Source organism: Citrus sinensis, chromosome 4 (assembly GCF_022201045.2).
Source record: "Citrus sinensis cultivar Valencia sweet orange chromosome 4, DVS_A1.0, whole genome shotgun sequence".
Classification (NCBI taxonomy): Eukaryota; Viridiplantae; Streptophyta; class Magnoliopsida; order Sapindales; family Rutaceae; genus Citrus; species Citrus sinensis.
Window position 1 is genome coordinate 6,083,615 of NC_068559.1, and position 22,845 is coordinate 6,106,459.

Below are 22,845 nucleotides of genomic sequence, written 5' to 3' on the forward strand. Positions count from 1 at the left end.
TCATTGAGAAGGCTGAAGATGAAGAGGTGGTGGTCTATAGAGGCAGATAAAGTGAGCCTGATGCAGCAGACTCCTTATTATGCTGAAGGTAAAGCTCTTAACTTTTATTTTGCTCTTGCGCTCCATTTTGAATGTCTTAAATTTCAATGAACCAGCTGCGTGTTACTTTATCATTTTAAAACTCAGAAATTACAATAATAAATTTAAGTTCATTCTTCCATCTCGTCATATATGGATTTGAAGGTACTGAATGATGAAGCCTGTAAATTCAAGCAACAATACTGTAATGGGGATCATGTGTTGTTCTCTACTCTCCAGTCGTTGGTAAAAAGCTCAAAAAATGAAAACCAGACACTGTTAGATCAACCATTTGAAAGTGCTTCATATATGCATGATTATGACATTGGACTCTTCGGCCCAATGCAAATTTTTCTTGATCATGACCTGACGTTAGTTTATCTTGTGCTGGCAGGTAGTTGGTGGGATATCACTAACCACAACTTATGCAGAAGCTTCCTAACATCAGCCGTGGGTCCAGGATGTTTGATCGGATCGGCTAAATTAAAATTTTTTTGTATATGTTTGTGTGAATATTTACAAAGGAGTGAAAAAACTAATATATATTAAATAACGCGACATTAAGAACCTCGTTCTGAATAAATTTTATGTATATAATTTGTAAAATAAACTAATAATTAAAATAACAATTTACCCTTTTAACTCGTACAGATACAACCTTAAATTCCTTATTTAATTCAGCTCATTCAGAGGGAGACAATTAGACAAAACTTATTTTATCAGAGTGAACTGCGAAAGTACTAGCTTAACCAGAGAGATTAATGTCGTAGTTTGCACATTTGTTTAATTGCAATTCAACATATATAGGAAGTGAACGTGAAAATAGAATTAATAATACATTGCAAGTACCTAATAATTTCAGAAGCAATTAACAGTGACCTTTATTGGAAAAATCCATTATGATTAGAAGCAATCCCATCACATACATGAACAGTTAAATATACGCATCCATAATTAGATATCACATTAATCAACCAAATACATTTCTTGGTTTCTAAGCTCCAAAATTGAAATTTCATGAAAAGGTTTTTGCATTGGTGTCTTATAGCGAGCGATAAATTCGTTGGACACGAGTTGCATTGTAGGTCGAGACTTTGGTTGAGAACGCAAGCATGAAAATGCTACTGTTGAAACAAGAATGATATCCTGCCTAATCTTTTGATCCACCGGAGGTGAGAAGCGTGGGTCCAGCAAATCAATCAGCTTAATATTTTTATCTAATGACGAAGATAACGATGAGAGGAGCTCTCCAGGATGCTTTCCCATTAGTACTTCTAGTGCCTCCACTCCGAAGCTATAAACATCAGATTTCTCCGTCACAATCATGGTATAGGCCAGTTCTATCGGAAAACAGAAGCCTTTATTAGTGATATTTCGTATATAATAACAAGAGCAATTTGTTTATATTTTTGAGCTTCTGCAGCAAGGTATGACAAAGAAACATATGTTTTTAATTGATATTTAAACTGTGTATTTTTTTTTTTTTTAAAAAAAAGTTAAACGGGTAGGCAAAGTTCAAATTTATCTTTCTAGCTCCTTACCTATTCCAAAATTCGAACCTAAGTAGCTAACTAAATAAAACTGCTTAAAACTTACTTAACAGAGTGCATATAGAAATTAATTAAAAGAATAATTAAAGAAGCATAAGAAGAACGGCTAGAAGATTACCTGGAGCAATATATCCATAAGTGCCAGCTAACATGAGCCATGCCCCTCACAGTGTTCACCCTTTTAGCCCAATCCAAATCAACAGCTTCCTCATCTGTGCGTAGAACACAGAACAAGCTTCCCATTTCCATGTACTCATAGATTAAGAACATGCATTTCCTGTGCAAACAAAACCCGTAAAGCTTTACGATATTTCGATGCCGTATTTGGGACAGTAGACGAGCCTCATTCCGGAAACTCTCGAGGGAAGCTAACTCCTCAGTTTCTGAACGGTGAAGCTTCTTCAAAGCAACTACTTTTCCACTGGGTAGTCGTGCTCTGTAAACGCTGCCGTAGCTTCCGGTTCCAATGCAGTATTTGATATGGAAATCCTCGGTAGCTTCAATCATGTTTTGAAATGTAATTTTACCGTCGTAATTCCAAATTGCAAACTCATCAGCGCACTTGGTGATTTCTCCTGTCTCAGCTGGTTCAACTCTCTTATCCCTTCGTCTACGGACAAACAAGATTCCAAATATCAAGGCAAGCAATGCGACCATAGGGAGAATAATTGCAACCAAGCGAGTGGCAATCTTTTTGTGATGTGGCGGTGGCGAATTTGCCGAAGTATTTGGGATTTTTACCTCGAAATTGTTGCCTGACACATATAAGAGAGGCACTTTTTTGACAGATTCAGGGATACTACCGGAGAGGTTATTCATGGAAAGGTCCATGGTGCGTATGCGTGGAATTTCTCGAAGCTGGGAAGGTATTTTACCATTAATGGAGTTATGGCTCAGATTAAGATAATTTAGTTCTTGAAGTTTGTTAATCTCTGACGGGATGCTTCCACTTAACAAGTTGTTTCCCAAATCTAATTCCCACAGCTTTGAGCAATTCATGAGTTTTGGAGGAACTCGACCATCAAGTTTGTTGTCGTACAGGTCAAGAACTTGAAGAACCTTCAAACTCCCGATTCCTAATGGGATGGAACCATTAATTTGGTTTGAGGCAATAGCCAAAGTAGTTAGCTGGGTTAGATGACCTAGAGTTGGAGGGATATTACCATGAAGGGCGTTAGAAGACAAGTCCAAAATTTTCAATTTGCTTAGAGACCAAGAGTTGGAGGGATATATCCCAAGAGGTAATTATTAGATAGATCCAGGTGGACCAGATTCCTCCATCTCCCCATCTCTGAAGGGATAATTCCTGTTGCGCATGTGATTTATGAAAAATGAAATCAGTATTCACTATCCTCATATAAATAAAATTTATAAAGAAATGCTTAGGTTGTAAAAATTAATAGATTTTTTAGTGCTCCAATAGTTTTTTTATTCTTATTTTTTGTTGGGGCTCGTCAATGCTGCATATTTTTTACTGAAAGTTAAATCCGCAGATGCAACAAATATATCAATAAATTAATACAAAACTATGGAGAGTGGAGAGAATCACTCTCAGTGCTCTCAATTGACTATCCTATTGTGTAAATACAAAAGTAAATTTAGTAAATTAATGAGGAACTGTATATGTGTGAAATTAGAAATAGTGCTTTTGATTTTTAATCATATCTTTTATAGGATAACCCTGAATTTTAATGCAAAGGGGAAAAAAAGAGAGGAAAAGATACAAACCAAAAATGCTTAAACCTGCCTTCCTTAATAATTACGTACAACTTGTAATCGCCCAATGTAACAATTGCAATTGATGGATGCAATTTGGAAAAGAAACTGACACTTGAAGCCGATTCATTTCATACAAAAATTGAAGGAAAAAAAGCCAACCAGCATATTCTCCAAATTAAAACACTACCGAAGTAATAAACAAAGATGTAGAAATTTATTATATAGTTTCACTTTCACACAACAAAAATGTGCTTAGACGACCAAGAGTTGGAGAGATATTACCATCAATGCCGTTAGAAGACTATAGTTTCACTTTCACACAACAAAAATGTGCTTAGACGACCAAGAGTTGGAGGGATATATCCCCAGATGTAATTATTAGATAGATCCAGGTGGACAAGATTCCTCAATCTCCCCATCTCTGAAGGAATAATTCCTGTTGCGCATGTGATTTATGAAAAACGAGATCAGTATTCACTATCCTCATAGCAAATAAAATTTATAAAGCAATCCTCGTAAAAAAAAACTTCTTCAGTGTTGTAAAAACAGACGCCTGCTTCAAGCATGAGCACGACTTCATACATACATACATACATACATATATATAGTGAAGTTTCGTAGCATACCGGTAAGATAGTTGGAGGACAGTTCAAGAGTTTGGAGCATTGAAAGGGCAGTAATTTCAGATGGAATGCTCCCAGAGAGAAGATAATTTGAATGAATTTTGAAACTTCTGAGGTTCGGAAAGCAAGAGAATTTGAAACGACCAAGCTCTCCTTCGATGTTATCATTTTCATACCAGAGTAAGCTGACCCCGAGTACGCTTCCCGCTGAATTGCAACTGATGCCAGTCCACTTATAATGATCGGACGTGGAGTTGCCCGTCGCCCAATTGTTGATCCACCAGCCTGTACCAAGTATAGCTTCCCTTTCTAACTGTATGGGTGACGACAACAATCCTGCAGCTGATGCTATTACAAATACTGTCGTATCACTTATAGCACCAACATTTATTAAAATTATAATGACCACCAGTCTCGAAACAGAGGACGCTGATGCCATGTTTATGGTGGTTTTCGGTTGATTGAGCATTTGATTCTCAGCAAAGCGTTTATATAAGAATTAATTGTTTTGCAACTTCCCGGTGTTAATTTCCAACACGCGTTTTCAAATAGTGTGAGTCAAGGTCTTCTCTAGATGGATTTAATCATGGAGATATAACCTTATCGGCTTGTATTTGTGAGGTGTAGATCTATTTGAACAACATTGCAGAAACATGAGATAATACGGACAATATTAGAAATAATTAATAGCATTATTAGTAGTATAAGATATTAAGTATTACCCAAAATAAGAAAAGGAAAACCGTTCAAAGAAAATAATTGTTATAAATAATGGCTCAAATAGGAAAATAAACAAGACTAATCATATCTTTTGTAACATACATACCATAGCTCATGGGCTAACTAACATTTTTTTTTTTAACCCTAAACATCATAAATGAAAGAAGATGAAATTTTCATTACCGCTCAATTTTTCTGCACGCAACCAAATTTTTTTTAAAAAAAAACAAAAAGAAAGTGTTAGAAAAATAATGCGCAAGTAGCTACTTGAGGCATGATTTTGAATGAGACCTTTTTGGTATAAGTGAAAATTCAGAAATTGTTTCGCATATTCCTCTATGAGTACTTCGGAATGTTATCTATACGATCAAAATGATCCTCAAGTGAATGAGAAATTATTACTCAAAGTGCACTCATGAATTTGAAAAATTAAAGGAAAATACATTTGTCCCACATTGGAAAGATTTATACATAATTACTAGATGAACGGTAAGCTATTATAAGCAAAGGGGCGTTCCTTGTGCACGGTCACGGGAGTGCAAATTTTAACCACCCCAATTAGCTTAACCAGTGTTCATATTGGGGGTGTTTACCCGACCCTTAGTTGGGGTTAGCTAATGTGGCAACTTAGTTTGCCTTTTTTTTTTTTTTCTCTTTGTAATAATAATAATAACAAATTAATATAATTTTTTAATTTAATATTATATTACATAATATTAAATTATGTTTTAATTTTTATTATTTTAAATATATAACTAAACATTGTATTATTTAATTGTATTATTTTAATTAATATATAAAATTATATTAATTAATCTTTAATAAGTTAATATAATTAGTAATAAATACTTAAATAATATAATATTACATTATTAATTATAGTACAATAATTAATTTAGCTATTTTTAAATAATTTAATATAACTAACAATAAATATTTAAATTTGAATAATATTAATTGAAAATTAATAATATAAATAATTACTGGATTATTTAGCTCAATTATATCACTTTATTATTCTATAATTATCTTGTAATATGTATAAACTTTTATTCTATCATCCTCAAATGATTTTTGAATTAATCTTGAAGATTTCAACTATTTATTTATGTTGTTAAATTATTTAGTGATTATTTGATTAAATTATTTACTTTGATCTTTATTTCATAAGTTATATATTTAGAAAATACTAAAAAATACACTTCCAAAAATTTAAGACTATAAGCTTCGGAAGAATTATGACATTTCAATATATATTTTTAATAAAAATGTTAAATTTCCAAAATTTAAGAATTTTATATTTATTATTTTTAAGTACTAATAAATATTATTTTCTAAATATATAATTTAAATTAATCACAAAAAAATTAATACAGTACAATGTAACGCCAAACATTGTACAACATTATTATAATACAGTGTTAATGCAATACAACATAATACAATACACCTGCAATAAAATAATGCAATACAACATAATACAATACAGTTTGTCAAACACACCATTGTATTATTGTTTCGTTCTCATTGTATAATTGCCGTCCATACCTGTGCAAAACATTAAGAGTTAAAAAAATATATTTTTATGATTAATTTTAGATATTTTTTAAACTTTAATAATGCCATATTATTTAATATTACAATTGCCGTTCGAACATGTGCAAAACATGAAGACTAATATATATATATATACACCATATTATTTAATATTTAATTTTTAAGGCAACTTTTACTTAAAAAAAAAAAAATTTAAGGCAACTTTTTTAGTTGAGGGCAGGGAACCCCTACGATACCTAATTCCATAACACGCTCATCTAATCACCTTGACTATAAGACTTCTCCTAGTCAGCAATTATTTGGAAAAAAACGTCTTGACATGTGCTGTGGAAATTAAAGAATGAGGTGGACTTACGAAGTCAAGGGGTTTTTCTAGTCTACATATTTTAATTTATATGTGTAGAAAATTAGAAATATTCAATGTCTAATCTGATTCTACATAAACACTAATGCCCCAAGATTGTGATTGAAATGCTATAAGCAGTTTATTTTATAAGTTTAGATAAAAATGAGGTTTGATGGCTTTGTTAAAAGTTGCTTCTTTCACAATTTTCTCAATTTTGACTAAAACTTCTAAAAACAGGCAGGAGATTATTTTGATAAGCAACTTATTAAATAAGTTGCTAGATCTTTTTAAATGTTCCTATAATAATCTTAATATTTTAAGAAAAGAATAATTATATCTTTCTTTTCTATAAGCTCTAATATATAAATAAAACACAGTTTAAACTTATGTCTATTTTAGTGATTAAATAATACAACACATTCATAATCAAATTTACCAAACACGAGCAAGACACTTTTTTAACCATCAACTTATTTCATCCTCACAACAAAAATAACTTATTTTATCAGCCACCGCCATCCTAAACTTGATGCTAAGTCACGTTTGGGATTGCATTAGATTGTCAAATAATTAAGAGAAATAGCCATTATGGAGAAGAATAGGGAGAGGTTCGCCTAAAGCAATATACTCGTAAGCTTGGCTACTAATAAACGGAGCATATAAGCATAAACACCTAACTTTTGAGGCATATAAGGGATCTAAAAGTGCGGAAACGTTTGGAAAAACTTTAAAACCACAGGGTTTTAAAGGTTTAAACCGCATGGTTTATGTGTTTTCCTAGATATTCCCGCACTTTAAAATTTCAGATTAAAACATTTCCATATGTGTGTGTGTGTGTGTGTGTGTGTGTGGAGGGCAAATCTTTGACTCTCTCCAGCTTCAAGTACCTATACGGTAACTCTTAAATCAAAGGGAGAAAATGGTTAACCCAATCTTATTGTATATGAATTGATATTCACCATATGATTATTACATAAAGATTGAGCCTTAAGTGCTTTACATTAAGTAATATTGCACACCTGTTCTACACATTTAGACAACTCAGAGTAAAAATAATGAAAATGACAACCAAATCCAAACTACCTGTTCTACACATTTGAACCCTAATTTTTTATTTTATAGAAAAATTTAAATACCGTTTCTTGTTGTCACTGCTATTATACTGTCTGATATATCTTCCAGAATCCCAAAAACCCCCCCCCCCCCCCCAAAAAAGAAGAAACAAAAAAAGGTATATAATTAAACAGGTAACTTCGATAGAAAAGAGTGTACATAATTCTTAAGCTTAATTACCCCTCGCTATTATAGGGATCACGAAGGCCATTAGAGAAAATAATGTTGCTACCAAATCTCTTTAAAACCACTCTTATATCTTGCAAATTAAAAAGAAATAGAAATCAAACAAAACTTGAGGTGAACTTTATAATTAAAACAGAAAATGAGAAACCTTAAAATATTAGAAGAATTAATTTGGGGATTAATCGACACTTACATTACCACTTTAATAAGTTGTAATCCAATGTGGTCTTGGAACCACTCCATAAGACTTATTGCATGAATCCATATATTCTGTCAGATTAAATGTGTCTGCTTGAAACATTATGTCGTTTTTGCCAATTCCAATTGGTGAGACCATTTCACTGCATGTCTGCATGAGAAACCCCCCAAAAATAAAAAATAATAATAATAAAATAAGATAAAGAAGAAAACTATTTTTAATCATTCATAAATATAAAGTCTCATAAATAAAATTAAGAGATGTACATAAAATAGGTATTGTTCTCATTGCCACATGTTGTTTATTTAACGGTCTCAATAGAACTAACCAATGAAATCATGTCACTTGTAATTGCATACCTGTCTGCCCCAGCTGGAGTCCAATGTTGCATCGGAGAAGAATTCATCAACATCATGGCAAGAATCCTCCCCTCTTAAATCAACAATTCCTGAGAAGATCCGGTCTAGGGTATCTGTGCCTTCTAAAGCTCCATCAATACCATTACAGGCTTTGTTCACTGGGCTTTCCTGAGGATCATCATACTGAGCTGCACCCGTATACATATACTCTAAATAATCTTTCAATTCTGAAACATCCTTCAGAGGCCTGTAATCAAATAAACAATAACATAGAATTAAGTGCCACAAGGTCATTAACTTTATAAAAGATCTTTCAACATACTGTCTTAAAAATGTTGTTATATTTAGTTAGATTACAATAAACTTTATAAGTATGAAGCTATTGATATTCTCAAATGCAAACGTTCAAATTTGGCCTCATTTGATTATCAGAGTTTTGCGTGGTTTTGTAGTTTAAATTTAGATTCTGCAAAATATGGACGTCTGAACCTAAGCACCAGTATACTATATATGGTAACGCAAAGGCCGTGTATAAGCCCAAATCCAGATTTTTACTTTGTATATTACACGTTAATCGAAATGTATATACACGCTGAGGATGACAGATAATTAATTAGACATGGTACATTCGATAACGATGCTAAAATAACATTGCATTAATTGTAATTAAGGGAAAATCGGATGGATATACAATATAAGCAGTTATGTAAAGTAATATGATTAATTACTTGCAGGTTTTGAACTTTATAGAGAGAAAAGCAAGTCCATTTTTTCCAGCAGCGACTTTATCGATTTCAGCCTAGGACTGTTTGATGGTCTTGTAGCAGCTCTCGCTGGCTTCCTGCATCATTAATTTTTAAAATTCAATGGCTAAATTTTAACAAGAAAACATAATCATGCTTATATAAAATTTTAATTAACTAATTTATTTCTTACCCGAAAGTCCTTGGTGACAAGATCATAATATGCGTTTGACGGTGTGATATTCTCAAAGTAGAGAACTGGGGCGGATGAGGCAACTGCTCCCAAAGCAATGTGAAGATACTTCAAGTGAAACCATGCAGCAAGCATTGTTGATAACAAACCAACAAACAAGTAACTCTCGAAACCATATCACATCCCAGATCTGATAAAATAGGATGAATTGAGAAGATTATTTTTAAATACATAATTATCTTGAATATATTTATTATTTCTTGATTTTACGATCGCCAAGAGTATTCGTTAGTTGCAATATTAAATAAATTTGTATCATAGTAATATTGCCGTAGTCAATATCTTGATCGATCAATCGTGATCTAAATGAGTAAAATGATGTGACAGATGACACGACATTAATCAAAAGATGTAAGTAAGTTAATAATATTATAATTTACTTCCTCCATAAGATGCTCCAACAACCATAATGGGAGACATTTCGTCCGATAAATTTTTCTGGATGTGTAAGAGAATCTCTGCGTAATCAGCCAAAGCTTGAGCAGAGTTGAAATATCCACGAAGAGTTGCATTCTTTGGGGCATCTTTGCTTGATACAAAAGGTATTGATTTTCCATAGAACCGATACTGCATAAAAAATTGAATTAAAAAAAAAATCCATCACAACTTTTCGTATGTGAACTCTATTTCAATTATTATCAAGCTAGCCTGATAACATATTCTTTACTTACCTCTATGTAAACTTGTAAGGCTTTAAATCGATGAGCACTATTAGTTAGCCATCCAATGCCACCAAGGTCATCATATCAAGACTACTCTCTTCACCAAGATATGCCAATATCGGCGCCGCCATGGCTCTGCCACCGCCCCAATGCTTGAAGTTCAACGCATATCTATGAGGAAAAGTTAAATAACTTTGTGGATTATAGTTAAAGTGATCAAGTGTTTGATAATAATAGTAAGTTTCGAGATCATAATAGTAACTTTGTGGATTTTTTTGCTAGGGTTTTGAAAAATAGTCCTTCCACGAACAGCACCAAGCTTTGGGATGTTCTTTAATGGTGAAGTGGAAGCAAAAGCAAAATTTGTGAGGAGAAGAAGAAAAAGGCATGGAAGCCACCGACCTTTCATGGCAAAGTTGTAAATCCTTAATTAGCAGGATGATTATGTAAATACAGAAGAAATAGAGTTAAGATTAGATTATAAATTCAGCTTCAAAATCGACGTGTTTGTTAATATATCCTGGATTTGTTGTTATCGTATAATTTAATTAATGTTGGTTTTAGTTTTATATTAGTATGGATCTTCATTTTTCATAAAATTATAGTGTGTCGAATATATAGTTATCGGTTTCGTAATTAATAAAAATTTTTATTATTTCTTTCCTAGTAATTAATTATCTTGTGCTTACCAGAATATCACTAACCACAACTTCTGCAGAAGCTTCCTCACCTTCGGATGACATCAGCGGTGCGTCCAGGATGTTTGATCGGATCAGCTAAATTAAAAATTTATTGTATATGTTTGTGTGAATATTTACAAAGGAGTGAAAAAAAACTAATATATTGAATAACGCGACATCAAGAACTTCGTTCTGAATGAAATTTTTATATATAATTTGCAAAATAAGCTAATAAATAGAATGACAATTTACCCTTTTTAACTTGTAGAGACACAACCTTAAATTCCTTAATATGCTGGTTAATTCAGATCATTGAGATGGAGACAATTAGACAAACCTTATTTTATCAGAGTGAACTGCGAAAGTACTAGCTTTACAAAAGAGACTAATGTCGTAGTGTGAATGGAATTAAAAAATACTAAGGCAGACAATTCGTCGAACACATAATATTTGCTACATTGCTACTACCTAATAATTTCACAACCAATTAACAGTCTCCTTTATTGGAAAAATCACATTAATCAACCAAATACATTTCTTGGTTTCTAAGCTCCAAAATTGAAATTTCATGAAAAGGTTTCTGCATTGGTGTCTTATTGCGAGCGATAAATTCGTTGGACACGAGTTGCATTGTAGGTCGAGACTTTGGTTGAGAACGCAAGCATGAAAATACTACTGTTGAAACAAGAATGATATCCTGCCTAATCATTTGATCCCCCGGAGGCGGGAGGCGTGGGTCCAACAAATCAATCAGCTTTATATTTTTATCCAATGACGAAGATGACGATGAGAGGAGCTCTCCTGGATGCTTTCCCATTAGTACTTCTAGTGCCACTACTCCGAAGCTATAAACATCAGATTTCTCTGTCACAACCATGGTGTAGGCACGTTGTATAGGAAAACGGAAGTCTTTATTAGTAATGTTTCCATAAACAATAACAAGCACAATTTGTTCATGTTTTTTAGCTTCTTTAGCAAGGTATGACAGAGAAGCATATGTTCTAACTGATATTCAGTGTATGTGTGTTTTGAAAGGTAAAGGGATAGGTAAAGTCTAAATTCAGTTATAGCTCCTTAGTTTTTTCAAAATTCGAACCCAAGTAGCGAGCTAAATAAAGCTGGTTAAAAACTACTTAGCAGAGTATATATAAAAATTAAATAAGAGGATAACTAAAGAAGCATAAGAGGAATAGCTAGAAGATGACCTGGAGCAATATATCCATAAGTGCCAGCTAACAGAGTTCGATTGGATGAGTCAAAATTTAACAATCTAGCAATACCAAAGTCAGCAACAAAAGCTTCGAATTCTGAGTTGAGTAGAATGTTGTTGCTTGATATGTCGCGGTGAACAATTGGTGGTGTGCAGTGATGATGCAAGTATGACAAAGCATGAGCCATACCCTTCACAATGTTCACCCTTTTAGTCCAATCCAACCCAACAGCTTCCTCATCTGTGCGTAGAATACAGAACAAGCTTCCCATTTCCATGTACTCATAGATCAAGAACATGCAGTTCTCGTGCAAACAAAAGCCGTAAAGCTTTACAATATTTCGATGCCGTATTTGGGACAGTAGACGAGCCTCATTCCGGAAACTCTCGAGGGAAGCTAACTCCTCAGTTTCTGAACGGTGAAGCTTCTTCAAAGCAACCACTTTTCCACTGGGCAGCCGTGCTCTGTAAACGCTGCCGTAGCCTCCGGTTCCAATGCAGTATTTGATATCGAAATCCTCAGTGGCTTCAATCATGTCTTGAAATGTAATTCTACCATCGTAATTCCAAATTGCAAACTCATCAGCGCACTTGGTAATTTCTCCTGTCCCAGTTGGTTCAACTTCCTTATCCCTTCGTCTACGGATAATCAAGATTCCAAATATCAAGGCAAGGAATGCGACCATAGCAAGAATAATTGCAACCAAGCGAGTGGCAATTGTTTTGTGATGTGGCGGTGGCGCATTTGCCAAAGTAGTTGAGATTTCTCCTCCCAATTTATTGCCTGACACATCTAAGTGTGGCACTTTTCTGACAAATACAGGGATTCCACCGGAAAGGTTATTCATGGAAAGGTCCACAGTGTCTATGCGTGGAAATTCTCCAAGTTGGGAAGGTATTTTACCATTAATGAAGTTACCGCTTAGATCAAGATAATATAGTTCTTGAAGTTTGCCGATCTGTGACGGAATGCTTCCGCTTAACAAGTTGTTTCCCAATTTTAATATCCTCAGCTTTGAGCAATTCATGAGTTCTGGAGGAATTGGGCCATCAAGTTTGTTGTTGTACATATTCAAAGTAGTTAATTGAGTCAAATGACCCAGAGACGAAGGGATTGGGCCAACAAGTTTGTTTTGGGACAAGTCTACACTTCTCAACCACTTTAAATGGCCAAGTGTTGAAGGAATTGAACCTCCAATTTCATTTCTGGACAGGTCAAGAGCTTGAAGAACCTTCAAACTCCCGATTCCTGATGGGATGGAACCATTCATTTGGTTTGAGGCAATAGCCAAAGTAGTTAGCTGGGTTAGATGACCTACATTGGATGGGATATTACCGACAAGGGAGTTAAAAGACAAGTTCAAAATTTTCAATTTGCTTAGACCACCAAGAGTTGGAGGGATATGTCCCATGAGGTGATTATCAGATAGATCCAGGTGGACGAGATTCCTTAATCGCCCCATCTCTAAAGGGATAATTCCTGTTGTGCATGTGATTTATGAAAAACGAGATCAGTATTCACTATCTTCATTAAAAAAAAATTACATAGAGGGAGAGTCAAGCTCAAGTGCGGACGACTCACACTTCTTTAGTGTTGTAAAAACAGACGCCTGCTTTAAGCAGCAGCGCGATTTTATACATACATATATATATATATGGTGAAGTTTCACAGCTTACCGGTAAGGCCGTTGTAGGGCAGTTCAAGAGTTTGGAGCATTGAAAGGGCAGTAATTTCAGATGGAATGCGCCCAGAGAGAACATAATTTGTACGAATTTTGAAATTTCTGAGGTTCGGAAAGCAAGAGAATTTGAAACAACCGAGCTCTCCTTTGATGTTATCATTTTCATACCAGAGTAAGCTGACCCCGATTACGCTTCCCGCTGAATTGCAACTGACGCCAGTCCACTTACAATGATCGGACGTGTAGTTGCCCGACGTCGCCCAATTGTTGACCCACCAGCCGGTAGCAAGTAAAGCTTCCCTTTCTAACAGTATGGGTGACGACAATAATCTTGCAGCTGATGCCGTTACAGATATTGTCGTATCACTTATAGCACCAACATTTATTAAAATTAAAATGACCACCAATCTCGAAACAGTGGATGCTGCTGCCATGTTTATAATGGTTTTCGGTTGATTGAGCTGGCTATTTGATTCCTTGCAAAGCGTTTATATAAGAATTAATTGTTTTGCAAGCTCCCGGTGTTAACTTCCAATACGCGTTTTCAAATAGTGTGAGTCAATGTCTTCTCTGGATGGATTCAATCATGGAGATATAACCTTATCGGCTTGTATTTGTGAGGTGTAGATCTATTTGAACAACTTTGCAGAAACATGAGATAATATGGACAATATTAGAAATAATCAATAGCGCTATTAAGATATTAAATATTACCCAAAATAATAAAGAAAAAAAAAAGCTCGAAGGATTGTTGTTGTAAAATATGACTCAAATAGAAAAATAAACAAGACTAATCATATCTTTGTATAAATTTAAGTATAAAAAAAACTTGTAGGTGTATTATTATAATAAGCTGTAGAGAAAAGAATTTGTAGACTTCTGTGATTTGACAAAATAATAAAATAATCCCTTTATTTTTTAAAATAGTTACAAAACTCCTTTTGCAACATGCAAACTATATGGAAAATTGGAAATTCATGGGCTACCTAATATCCCTCTTATTTTTTTATTTTTTATTTTACACCAAAACATCATAGACAAAAGAAGATAAAAATTTCATTGCACTCAATTTTTTTCATGAAATCAAACAAGGAAAAGAAGCAAAAAGTGTTGGAAATATAGCACAAGTTACTATTTGATGCGTGATTTTGAGTGAGACTTATCTGTTGTTTCAAATATTCCTCCGTAAATACTTCAGAATGATTTTACCTATATAATCAAAATAACCCTTGGATAAATGAGAAATTGTTACTCAAAGTAAATTCATGGAATTGGAAAAGTAAAGGAAATTATATTTGTCCCACATGAAAAAGATAGCAAAGGCATGAAAGGTTTGTATATAATTACTCATGTGTGTATAAGTAAAATATAAACCAAGACGCTCTCTCTTCCGTGCCCCATCCTAAGTACACAAATTCAATGTGATACGATCCTATAGTTTCCGTTCAAACCTATGCACACTTTAAAAAAAGGTTTTTTTTAATATATTTTTTATGTATTTTACATTTTTTTTAAAATTTAATAAATGCCATATTATTTAAATATTTAATTTTAAGGCATCTTTTTTAAGTTGAGGGCAAGGAACCCCTCCGATACGTAATGCCGAAACATGCTAATCTAATCACCTTGACTTTAAAGACTGCTTCCCCTAGTCAGCAATTATTTGGAACTTACGTCTTGACATGTGCTGTGGAAAATAAAGAATGAAGTAGACTTATTGAGTCAAGCTGTTTCTTCAATCCAGATATTTAGTTTATACGTGTGCAAATATTCAATGCCTAACTTTATTCTGCACAAAGCCTAATGTCCTATTTGGGATAACGGTTGAAATACTTATAAGTTTTGATAAAAATGATGTTTGATAAATTTGTTAAAAGTTTAATTCATATTTTCTCCATTTTGACAATAACTCTTAAAATAAGTATGAGATTGTCTTTTATAAGCAACTTATTAAATAAAATGCCATTTTTTTAAAGTTTCTATTATAACTTTAATATTTTAAGAAAAGAATAAGTGTATCTTATTTTTTAAAAAATCCTAATATATAAGTAAAAGACAATTTAAACTTATGTTTATTTTAATGATTATATAATAAAATATTATTTTCGTAATCAAATTTACCAAACACTGAGTGAGCTACTTTTATAATCATTAGATAATTCCATTCACATCGCAGAAGCAGCTTATTTCAACAGCCACCAAAATCTTAAACTGATCCTAAGTCATGTTCGGAATTGCATGGGATTGTCAAATAATTAACAAAAGAAGCTATTATGTAGGAGAATAGGAACAGGTTCACCTGGAGCAATATACTCATAAGCTTGGCTACTAATAAACGGAGCGTGTAAGGATAAACACCTAAGTTTTGAGAGATACATGTATCTGGAGGGCAAATTCTTTTTCTCCCACCGGCTTCAAGGACCTATACAGTAACTCCTAAATCAAAGGGAGAAAATGGTTAATCCAATGTGGTTGTGTATGAATTGATATTCACCGTATGATTATTACATAAAGATTGAACCTTTGTACGTGCTTTATATTAAGTAAAACTGCACACTTGTTCTACACATTTAGACAACCCAGATTAAGAATTATGAAAATGAAATCTACAACTAGCTAGGTGCACTATTATTTATCTTTGCTCCTTAAATATTAGAAAGATAGAGGAGAGGGAGAAAAAGAAAAGACTAATTTTGTAGTCCAAATTTAATCTTATGCTCTGATTTTGAAGCAAATCAGCAGAGTATTTGAGGAACCAATCATGAACCATGTCCATTTCAATCTTTCGCTGCATTACTAACCATTCGGGGTCATCTTCTGTTGCTGGCTGTATGTCTAAGCAATGGGAACCTGCTCCAATTTACACACTATTAATTATGTTATCCAATAATTTAGTTAATAATTGAACACTAATTTTTTATTTTATAGAAAAAGTTACATACTGTTTTTTGTTGTCACTGCTATTATATTGTTTGATATATTTTCCAGAACCCTATAATCCCAAACAAAGAAAGAAAAAGAAAAAGGTATATAATAAAACGGGTAACTTCAATAGAAAAGAATATCCAAAATTCTTAAGCTAAATTACCCAGCGCTGCTACAGGGATCGCGGTGGCCATTAGAGAAAACAATGTTGCTACCAAATCTCTTTAAAACCACTCGTATATCCTACAAATTAAAAAGAAATAAAAATCAAACTCAAGAACGAGGTGAAGTTTTTAATTTAAAAAAAGAAAAAAAAAGAAAAAGAGAAAATTAAAAGAATTAATTTGGGGATTAATTGACACTTACATGACCACCATAATAAGTTGTAATCCAATGTGGTCTTGGAACCACTCCAAAAGACTTATTGCATGAATCCATATATTCTGTCAGATAAAATGGGTATGCTTGAAACATTGTTTCCTTTTGGCCAATTCCAATTGGTGAGACCATTTCACTGCATGTCTACATGAGAAACCCCCTATATTAATAATAATAATAATAAGATAAAGAAGAAAAATATTTTTAATCATTCATAAATATATAGTGTTAGAGTGCAATTTATGCACTAGTTTTGCATTGTTTACTTCCCTTAATATCGATGTTTTGCACTTAATAATAGTGATTTACTTGTGTTTTACTTTTGTGGGTGCAGTTCTATTGATTTGTGATAAAATTGAGCTATAAGATGTTGTTTAAAGATGATTGTTCTCTTGGAGAAATTTAGAGCGTCAGAAGAACTTTGTTGATAAGGCGTGGGCGCGTGCTGTCAACTGCGGGCCTGCAGTTTTTAGTTTAACATGTTTTGTATTTTTGGTTATTTTGTAATTACGAATTTAATATTTCAGTTATTAGTATTTTATTTTAAATAGAATTCTAAAAGAGAAGAGAGAGAGAGTATTTAAGGGAGGAATCTATTGTGAAAAAGGAGACTTTTGGAGAAGAGAAAGAAACCTTAGGTCTAAACTTTTCTCTTCTCTCTATGAAGCACTAAACCTATTTTTCTGGTTGAAGGATAATGAAGCTTTGATTCATCACTACTGTGAGATCTATTTTATGCTTTAATTGTTTTATTGCTTTTTGGGTATTTGTTTATTCTCTGAATTATTTTCATGATTATGTTTGTTAATTAGGTAATTGGCCACTATTTAATTATCAACTTAATCTATTATTAATTAAAGGATTCATCGTATGAAAATTTTAATGTTTGTGACAAATAACATACCAATGAGTTGTGTTATGAGAATAAACAATCTAATTTAAATGAATCATCGTATGTGTTGATTAGGATTTGGGTCTCTCTGGTCTTTCAGGCTATCAATTGATTAAATCCTATGATCGTATCTAGGATTGTCTATTGATTAGGGAAATAGCCAACGGTCGTACCTTGGTTATCGACTAGTTAAGGAGAGATTGGCTATTAGAGGGTCTCAGTAGCTATAACCGGTCTATTCATAAGTAATAATAATCTATATTTGAATCAATGATCAGTAATCGAATCTAGCTGAATTAATTCCTTCAACCAGAGCTTTCTCCAATTTGAATTACAACTTTAATTTGCATTCTTGTTATTTTAATTTGATTTTTATTATTGTCAACAAAACCCCCATTTTATGTTTTACGTTTTAAAAGGATTTAAATAATTACCGATCTCTGTGGACACGACCCTGCTCAATCACTATACACAATTTATTTAGAGTAGGAATTTATTTTTGTTGGCTTCGACAACCATCGTATAGTCATATAAATAAAATTAAGAGATGTACATAAAATAGGTATTGTTAGGCGAAAGACTAATTCATTGCGACATGTTGTTTATTTGATGGTCTCAATGGAACTATCCAATGAAATCACGTCATCTGTAATCGCACTTGAGCAGAGTTGAAATATCCACTAAGAGTTGCATTCTGTAGGGCATCTTTACATGATACAAAAGGCACCGATTTTCCATAGAACTGATGCTGCACAAAAAATCAAATTAAAAAATATATATATATCACAACTTTTTAGTTGATATTATAGATTAAATTTATCTTTATTATTATTGTTTCGCGTTCGAACTCTGTTTCAATTATTATCAAATTCTTTACTTACCTCTATGTAAACTTGTAAGCCTTTAAATCGATGAGCATTATCAGTAACCTGGATTTGTATGTTATTAGGAGGTCGTTGCTTAGAGATTCCCATGTCCACTCTTAGTGCCAAAAGACTTGGTCTTGATGCACAGGTGACAAGTTTGTTGGGGAGTACATTTGGACTCGCTATCTTGATTTAGTTCCAAACATCATAGCATTTGGTTATTTATGTTGGTCAAAGTTCGCAAGTTCAGTTTGCGTGGTCAACTCAAGTAGACGAGAGAGTTGTGCAACTCTTGACCATGCGTGCAAATGCCAATGTATGTGGCTTTAAAATTTGGCAGTGAGGACGTATGATCCCCCACAGCCTGGAATCAATGTGTGTCTGAAACCTTTTTTGAACGAAAACACGGAGCAAATGTGAGCTTCTCGCAGGCTAAGGTTCCAAGAGAGGTTACATATGTTTACCATGAAGTGTCATATGAACTTGTACAGATTGATTTCCGATGTTTCTTTTTCCCGGTAATTTCTTATTTTAAATCTTATTGCTTGTCTTTGTGTATGTGCGTTGGGCTGGAGGCTCCATTGAAATGGTGTTTCCTCAAATTATGAATTATAATGCTCGTAAGTGTTAATATCATCTCTTCTAGTCCAGCTTATTAAGAAAGTCTTTCAGAATCCTATTCAAACATATTCCTTTTTTTTTTGTTTTTTGGAAGGAAAGATTTTCTTGCTGGAAATGTTGTTAATTAACAAGGATTCTGGTTGTATTAACTATTTTGTAAACAAATTCTTTCATCTGTACTACAATAGCAGATGACGGAGCTCACTGGGAATATTTTATATTTTTACCATTGATGTGATAACTAATATAAGGCATAATGGTTTCTGTACCATTTCCAGCCTCAGCCTGATTCCAATACTTGTGGATCAAAGCAGAAAGTTGCCACACCACCTGTAGGTCCTGGAGAGCTTCCTTCAACGGGTTCAAACAAACCCAAGGAGTGGAGTTGTGCCCTCTGTCGGGTCAGTGCTACTACCGAGAGAGGTCTAGATGAGCATCTTCAAGGTAGGAAGCACAAGGCCAGGGTTTCAGGACTAATTAGAGATAAGAAAATGTGCAGTAACTCCACTTCATCCACGTCAAAAAAATCTACTGAAAGCAGAGATGGTGTTGGCCAAGAAATGAAGACTAAAGTACAAGAGGAATCAGTTAAAGCTAATAAAACTGTTGTTGGTCTAGACCAGAAAGGGGAGGTTGGTCTAGATGAGCATCCTCAAGGTAAGAAGCAGAAGGCCAAGGAAGAAGAACTACTTGGAGCTCAGAAGTGGATAAAAAATCTAATGAAAGCAGAGATAGTGCTGGCCAAGAAATGAAGACTAAAGTAGCAGAGGAATCAGTTAAAGCTAATAGAACTGTTGTTGGTTTAGACCAGAAAGAGGAGGGTTGTCAAGCCCTGCAGGTTAAGCCCTATCCCAACCTTTGTGGATCAAAGCAGGAAGCTGCCACACTACCTGCAGGTTCTGGTGAGCTCCCTTTGACCAGTTCAAGGAAACCCATGGATTAAAGCTGTGCCCTCTGTCAGGTCAGCACTACTCACAACAGAGATCCAGATTAGCATCTTCAAGGCAAGAAGCACTAGGCCAAGGAAGGAGGACTACTTGGAGATGAGAAGATGTGCAGTAACTCCACTTCCAGAAACTCTACTGAAAACAGAGATAGTGCTGGCCAGGAAATTAAGGCTACTCTAGAAGAGGAATCAGTTACACCGAATAAAAATATCGTTGATTTAGACCAGAAAGTGGAGGGTGGTCAAGATGAGCATCTTCAAGGTGAGAAGCACAAGGCGGAGGAAGCGGAGCTAATTGGAGCTCAGAAGATGTGCACTACCTCATCTTCATCGACATCAAAAGATTCTGGAAAGACAAGTAGACCAGAAAGTGGGTTAAGACCAGAAAGTGCTGGCCAAGAAATGAAAGCTAAAGTAGAAGAGGAATCAGTTAAAGCTATTAAAACTGTTGTTGGTTTAGACCAGAAAGTGCAGGGTGAAGAAGATTCAGAGAACAAAAATAAGGAGCTGCTAAAGAAGGACTTGAATGCAAACACTCAGAAGATGACAAATGGAATACCGACTGGAGAGACGATGAAGAGAAAACTTCCCCTTAGAGAGAATTTCGAATTCTGGTGTGAAGTTTGTCGAGGAGCTCAGAAGAAATGAAGAGAAACTTCATATATGCATGGTTATGACATTGGACTCTTCGGCTCAAAGCAAATTTTTCTTGATCATGACCTGACATTAGTTTATCTTTTGCTGGCAGGTAGTTGGCGGGATATCACTAACCACAACTTATGCAGAAGCTTCCTAACATCAGCGGTGGGTCCAGGATGTTTGATCGGATCAGCTAAATTATTGTATATGTTTGTGTGAATATTTACAAAGGAGTGAAAAAACTAATATATTAAATATCAAGAACCTCGTTCTGAATGAAGTTTATATATATAATTTGTAAAATAAACTAATAATTAAAATGACAATTTACCCTTTTAACTCGTAGAGATACAACCTTAAATAATAACAAGAGAGGAGCTCTCCAGGATGCTTGTAGTGTCTAAAAAATTATCATCAATGAAAATGGGAATGGGAGGGCGTGGTGGGGTTGATGATCTAAGACTCTTTGCTCATCACTGGTGGCCGTAATAATGGGGGCTTGGAGCACCTTCACTTCAACCCCCAGCAGCTCCTCGGCCTTTACCACTCAATGAGCAAACCCTCTGGCGGCAGCAGCATCTCCTGTGGCTATCATTGTTGCTGAACGATAAATTTGTGCTGCCCCTGAGAAGCTGAAATTGCAAGAACAAGGCAGCAACTCAAAAACCAGCAATCTTTTAAATGTAAGCAAGCATAATAATTATTCATAAAACGTTGAAACACAAAGTCCTGCTAGATTCAAAATTTAGAAGACTCGTGATACAATAAGAACTTAAAGTGTATATACGATTATGCATTACAAGTGAAGTTGCATGCTATATGAAGTTTTAAAATATGTCTCACTTTTCAATGATTTCTGGTAAATCGCTAATCCGATAATATCAAATATCCTTCATAATCTTCATCTTCCTCTTCTTCGTCGTCATCGTCTTCTTTAGATATTTTTCCTCCTTCAACACCGTTAACCATATTTTTCAACTGCAATGTCAGTTTGGAAGTAATATTTATGAAGTTCAACAAGTTTCAAATTTTGATATTGTTTGAAATGTGAATGATAAGTACAACTTCTACCATTATTTATAGAAAAATATGCAATATTGGCTTTGAGGAAATATAATAAAGTTTACAATTAAGAAAGGTGTAATCCTAAATCTCGAAAAATCTGATACTAAATCTTAAAATGTAAATATTTAAATCCCGAAGAATCCGATGCATATTCTAACAGATAGTGTTATAATTGTTGGATTTACATGGAGTCTAATTATAGTATTAACGTTAGTACTCGAATTCTCATATGATCTAAACTTCTCTTGAGTAAAACTCACATGGGAGATTTGTGATCCATAAATAATTATATAAAAAAAAGATAGTAATTAAATCATAATCGGGAGCGCTTAGATCTTTTTTATTTTTACTATGAAGAGCTCAATCGGGAGAAAATTTAAATTTTTAAGGGGAAAAAGCAACCCACACTCCCGAAGTTTGCTTAAATAGTCACACAAACCCCCTTAATTTCATAAATGATGGATTGCATACCATTAAGTCTAAATTTCATAAATACTGTAATATTTTTATCTAATGATGAAGATAACGATGAGAGGAGCTCTCTAGGATGCTTTCCCATTAGTACTTCTAGTGCCACCACTCCAAAGCTATAAACATCAGATTTCTCCGTCACAACCATGGTGTAGGCAAGTTCTGTATGAAAACAGAAGCCTTTATTAGTGATGTTTCCTAAATAATAACAAGAGCAATTTGTTTATATCTTTGAGCTTCTGCAGCAAGGTATGACAGAGAACCATATGTTTTTAACTGATATTTAAAGTGTATTTTTTTTTTAAAAAAAAGTGAAACTGGTAGGCAAAGTTCAAATTCATTTTTCCAGCTCTTTACCTATT

At 33.9% G+C, this 22,845-nt stretch overlaps 5 protein-coding genes across 9 annotated transcripts in view; 1 reads left to right on the forward strand and 4 right to left on the reverse strand.

The window, feature by feature from the left end:
* LOC102610097 (MDIS1-interacting receptor like kinase 2) overlaps positions 1–22,845 on the reverse strand; it is a 37,942-nt gene that overhangs the window by 12,950 nt on the left and 2,147 nt on the right. Inside the window, exons 1-5 of one of the 4 annotated variants that reach the window (XM_052439409.1) lie at positions 3,974–4,549; positions 3,630–3,783; positions 2,792–2,934; positions 1,747–2,704; positions 958–1,372 (exon numbers count right to left, since the gene is read on the reverse strand). The exons of 1 other annotated variant lie outside the window; for it this stretch is intronic. In XM_052439409.1, coding sequence (XP_052295369.1) covers positions 1,045–1,372; positions 1,747–2,627 — 1,209 coding nt within the window. In that variant the 5' untranslated portion in view covers positions 2,628–2,704; positions 2,792–2,934; positions 3,630–3,783; positions 3,974–4,549 and the 3' untranslated portion in view covers positions 958–1,044. Of the gene's footprint in view, positions 1–957; positions 1,373–1,746; positions 2,935–3,629; positions 3,784–3,973; positions 4,562–22,845 lie in introns of those variants that run through there. 2 more of the 4 variants (XM_052439408.1, XM_052439410.1) reach the window with 2 other exon arrangements.
* Positions 1–22,845, forward strand: part of LOC102631492 (uncharacterized) — a 167,683-nt gene that overhangs the window by 4,075 nt on the left and 140,763 nt on the right. The window lies entirely within an intron of this gene.
* Positions 1,045–4,409, reverse strand: LOC127898702 (MDIS1-interacting receptor like kinase 2-like). The gene is made up of 3 exons (XM_052439825.1): positions 3,974–4,409; positions 1,747–2,770; positions 1,045–1,372 (listed from the first exon to the last, which is right to left on the reverse strand). Exons 1-3 carry the CDS (start codon positions 4,407–4,409, stop codon positions 1,045–1,047), a joined length of 1,788 nt encoding a protein of 595 aa, XP_052295785.1.
* On the reverse strand, positions 8,095–10,851 carry LOC102609221 (uncharacterized). Its single transcript, XM_052439826.1, has 4 exons — positions 10,798–10,851; positions 9,865–10,013; positions 8,451–8,697; positions 8,095–8,241 (listed from the first exon to the last, which is right to left on the reverse strand). The coding sequence occupies exons 1-4, from the start codon at positions 10,849–10,851 to the stop codon at positions 8,095–8,097; spliced, it is 597 nt and encodes a 198-aa protein (XP_052295786.1).
* The window catches only part of LOC102611904 (probable leucine-rich repeat receptor-like protein kinase At1g35710), a 147,257-nt gene continuing 135,527 nt past the window's right edge, over positions 11,116–22,845 (reverse strand). The window contains exons 6-7 of the mRNA XM_052439388.1: positions 11,994–13,190; positions 11,116–11,652 (exon numbers count right to left, since the gene is read on the reverse strand). Coding sequence (XP_052295348.1) covers positions 11,306–11,652; positions 11,994–13,190 — 1,544 coding nt within the window. The 3' untranslated portion in view covers positions 11,116–11,305. The remainder of the gene's footprint in view (positions 11,653–11,993; positions 13,191–22,845) is intronic.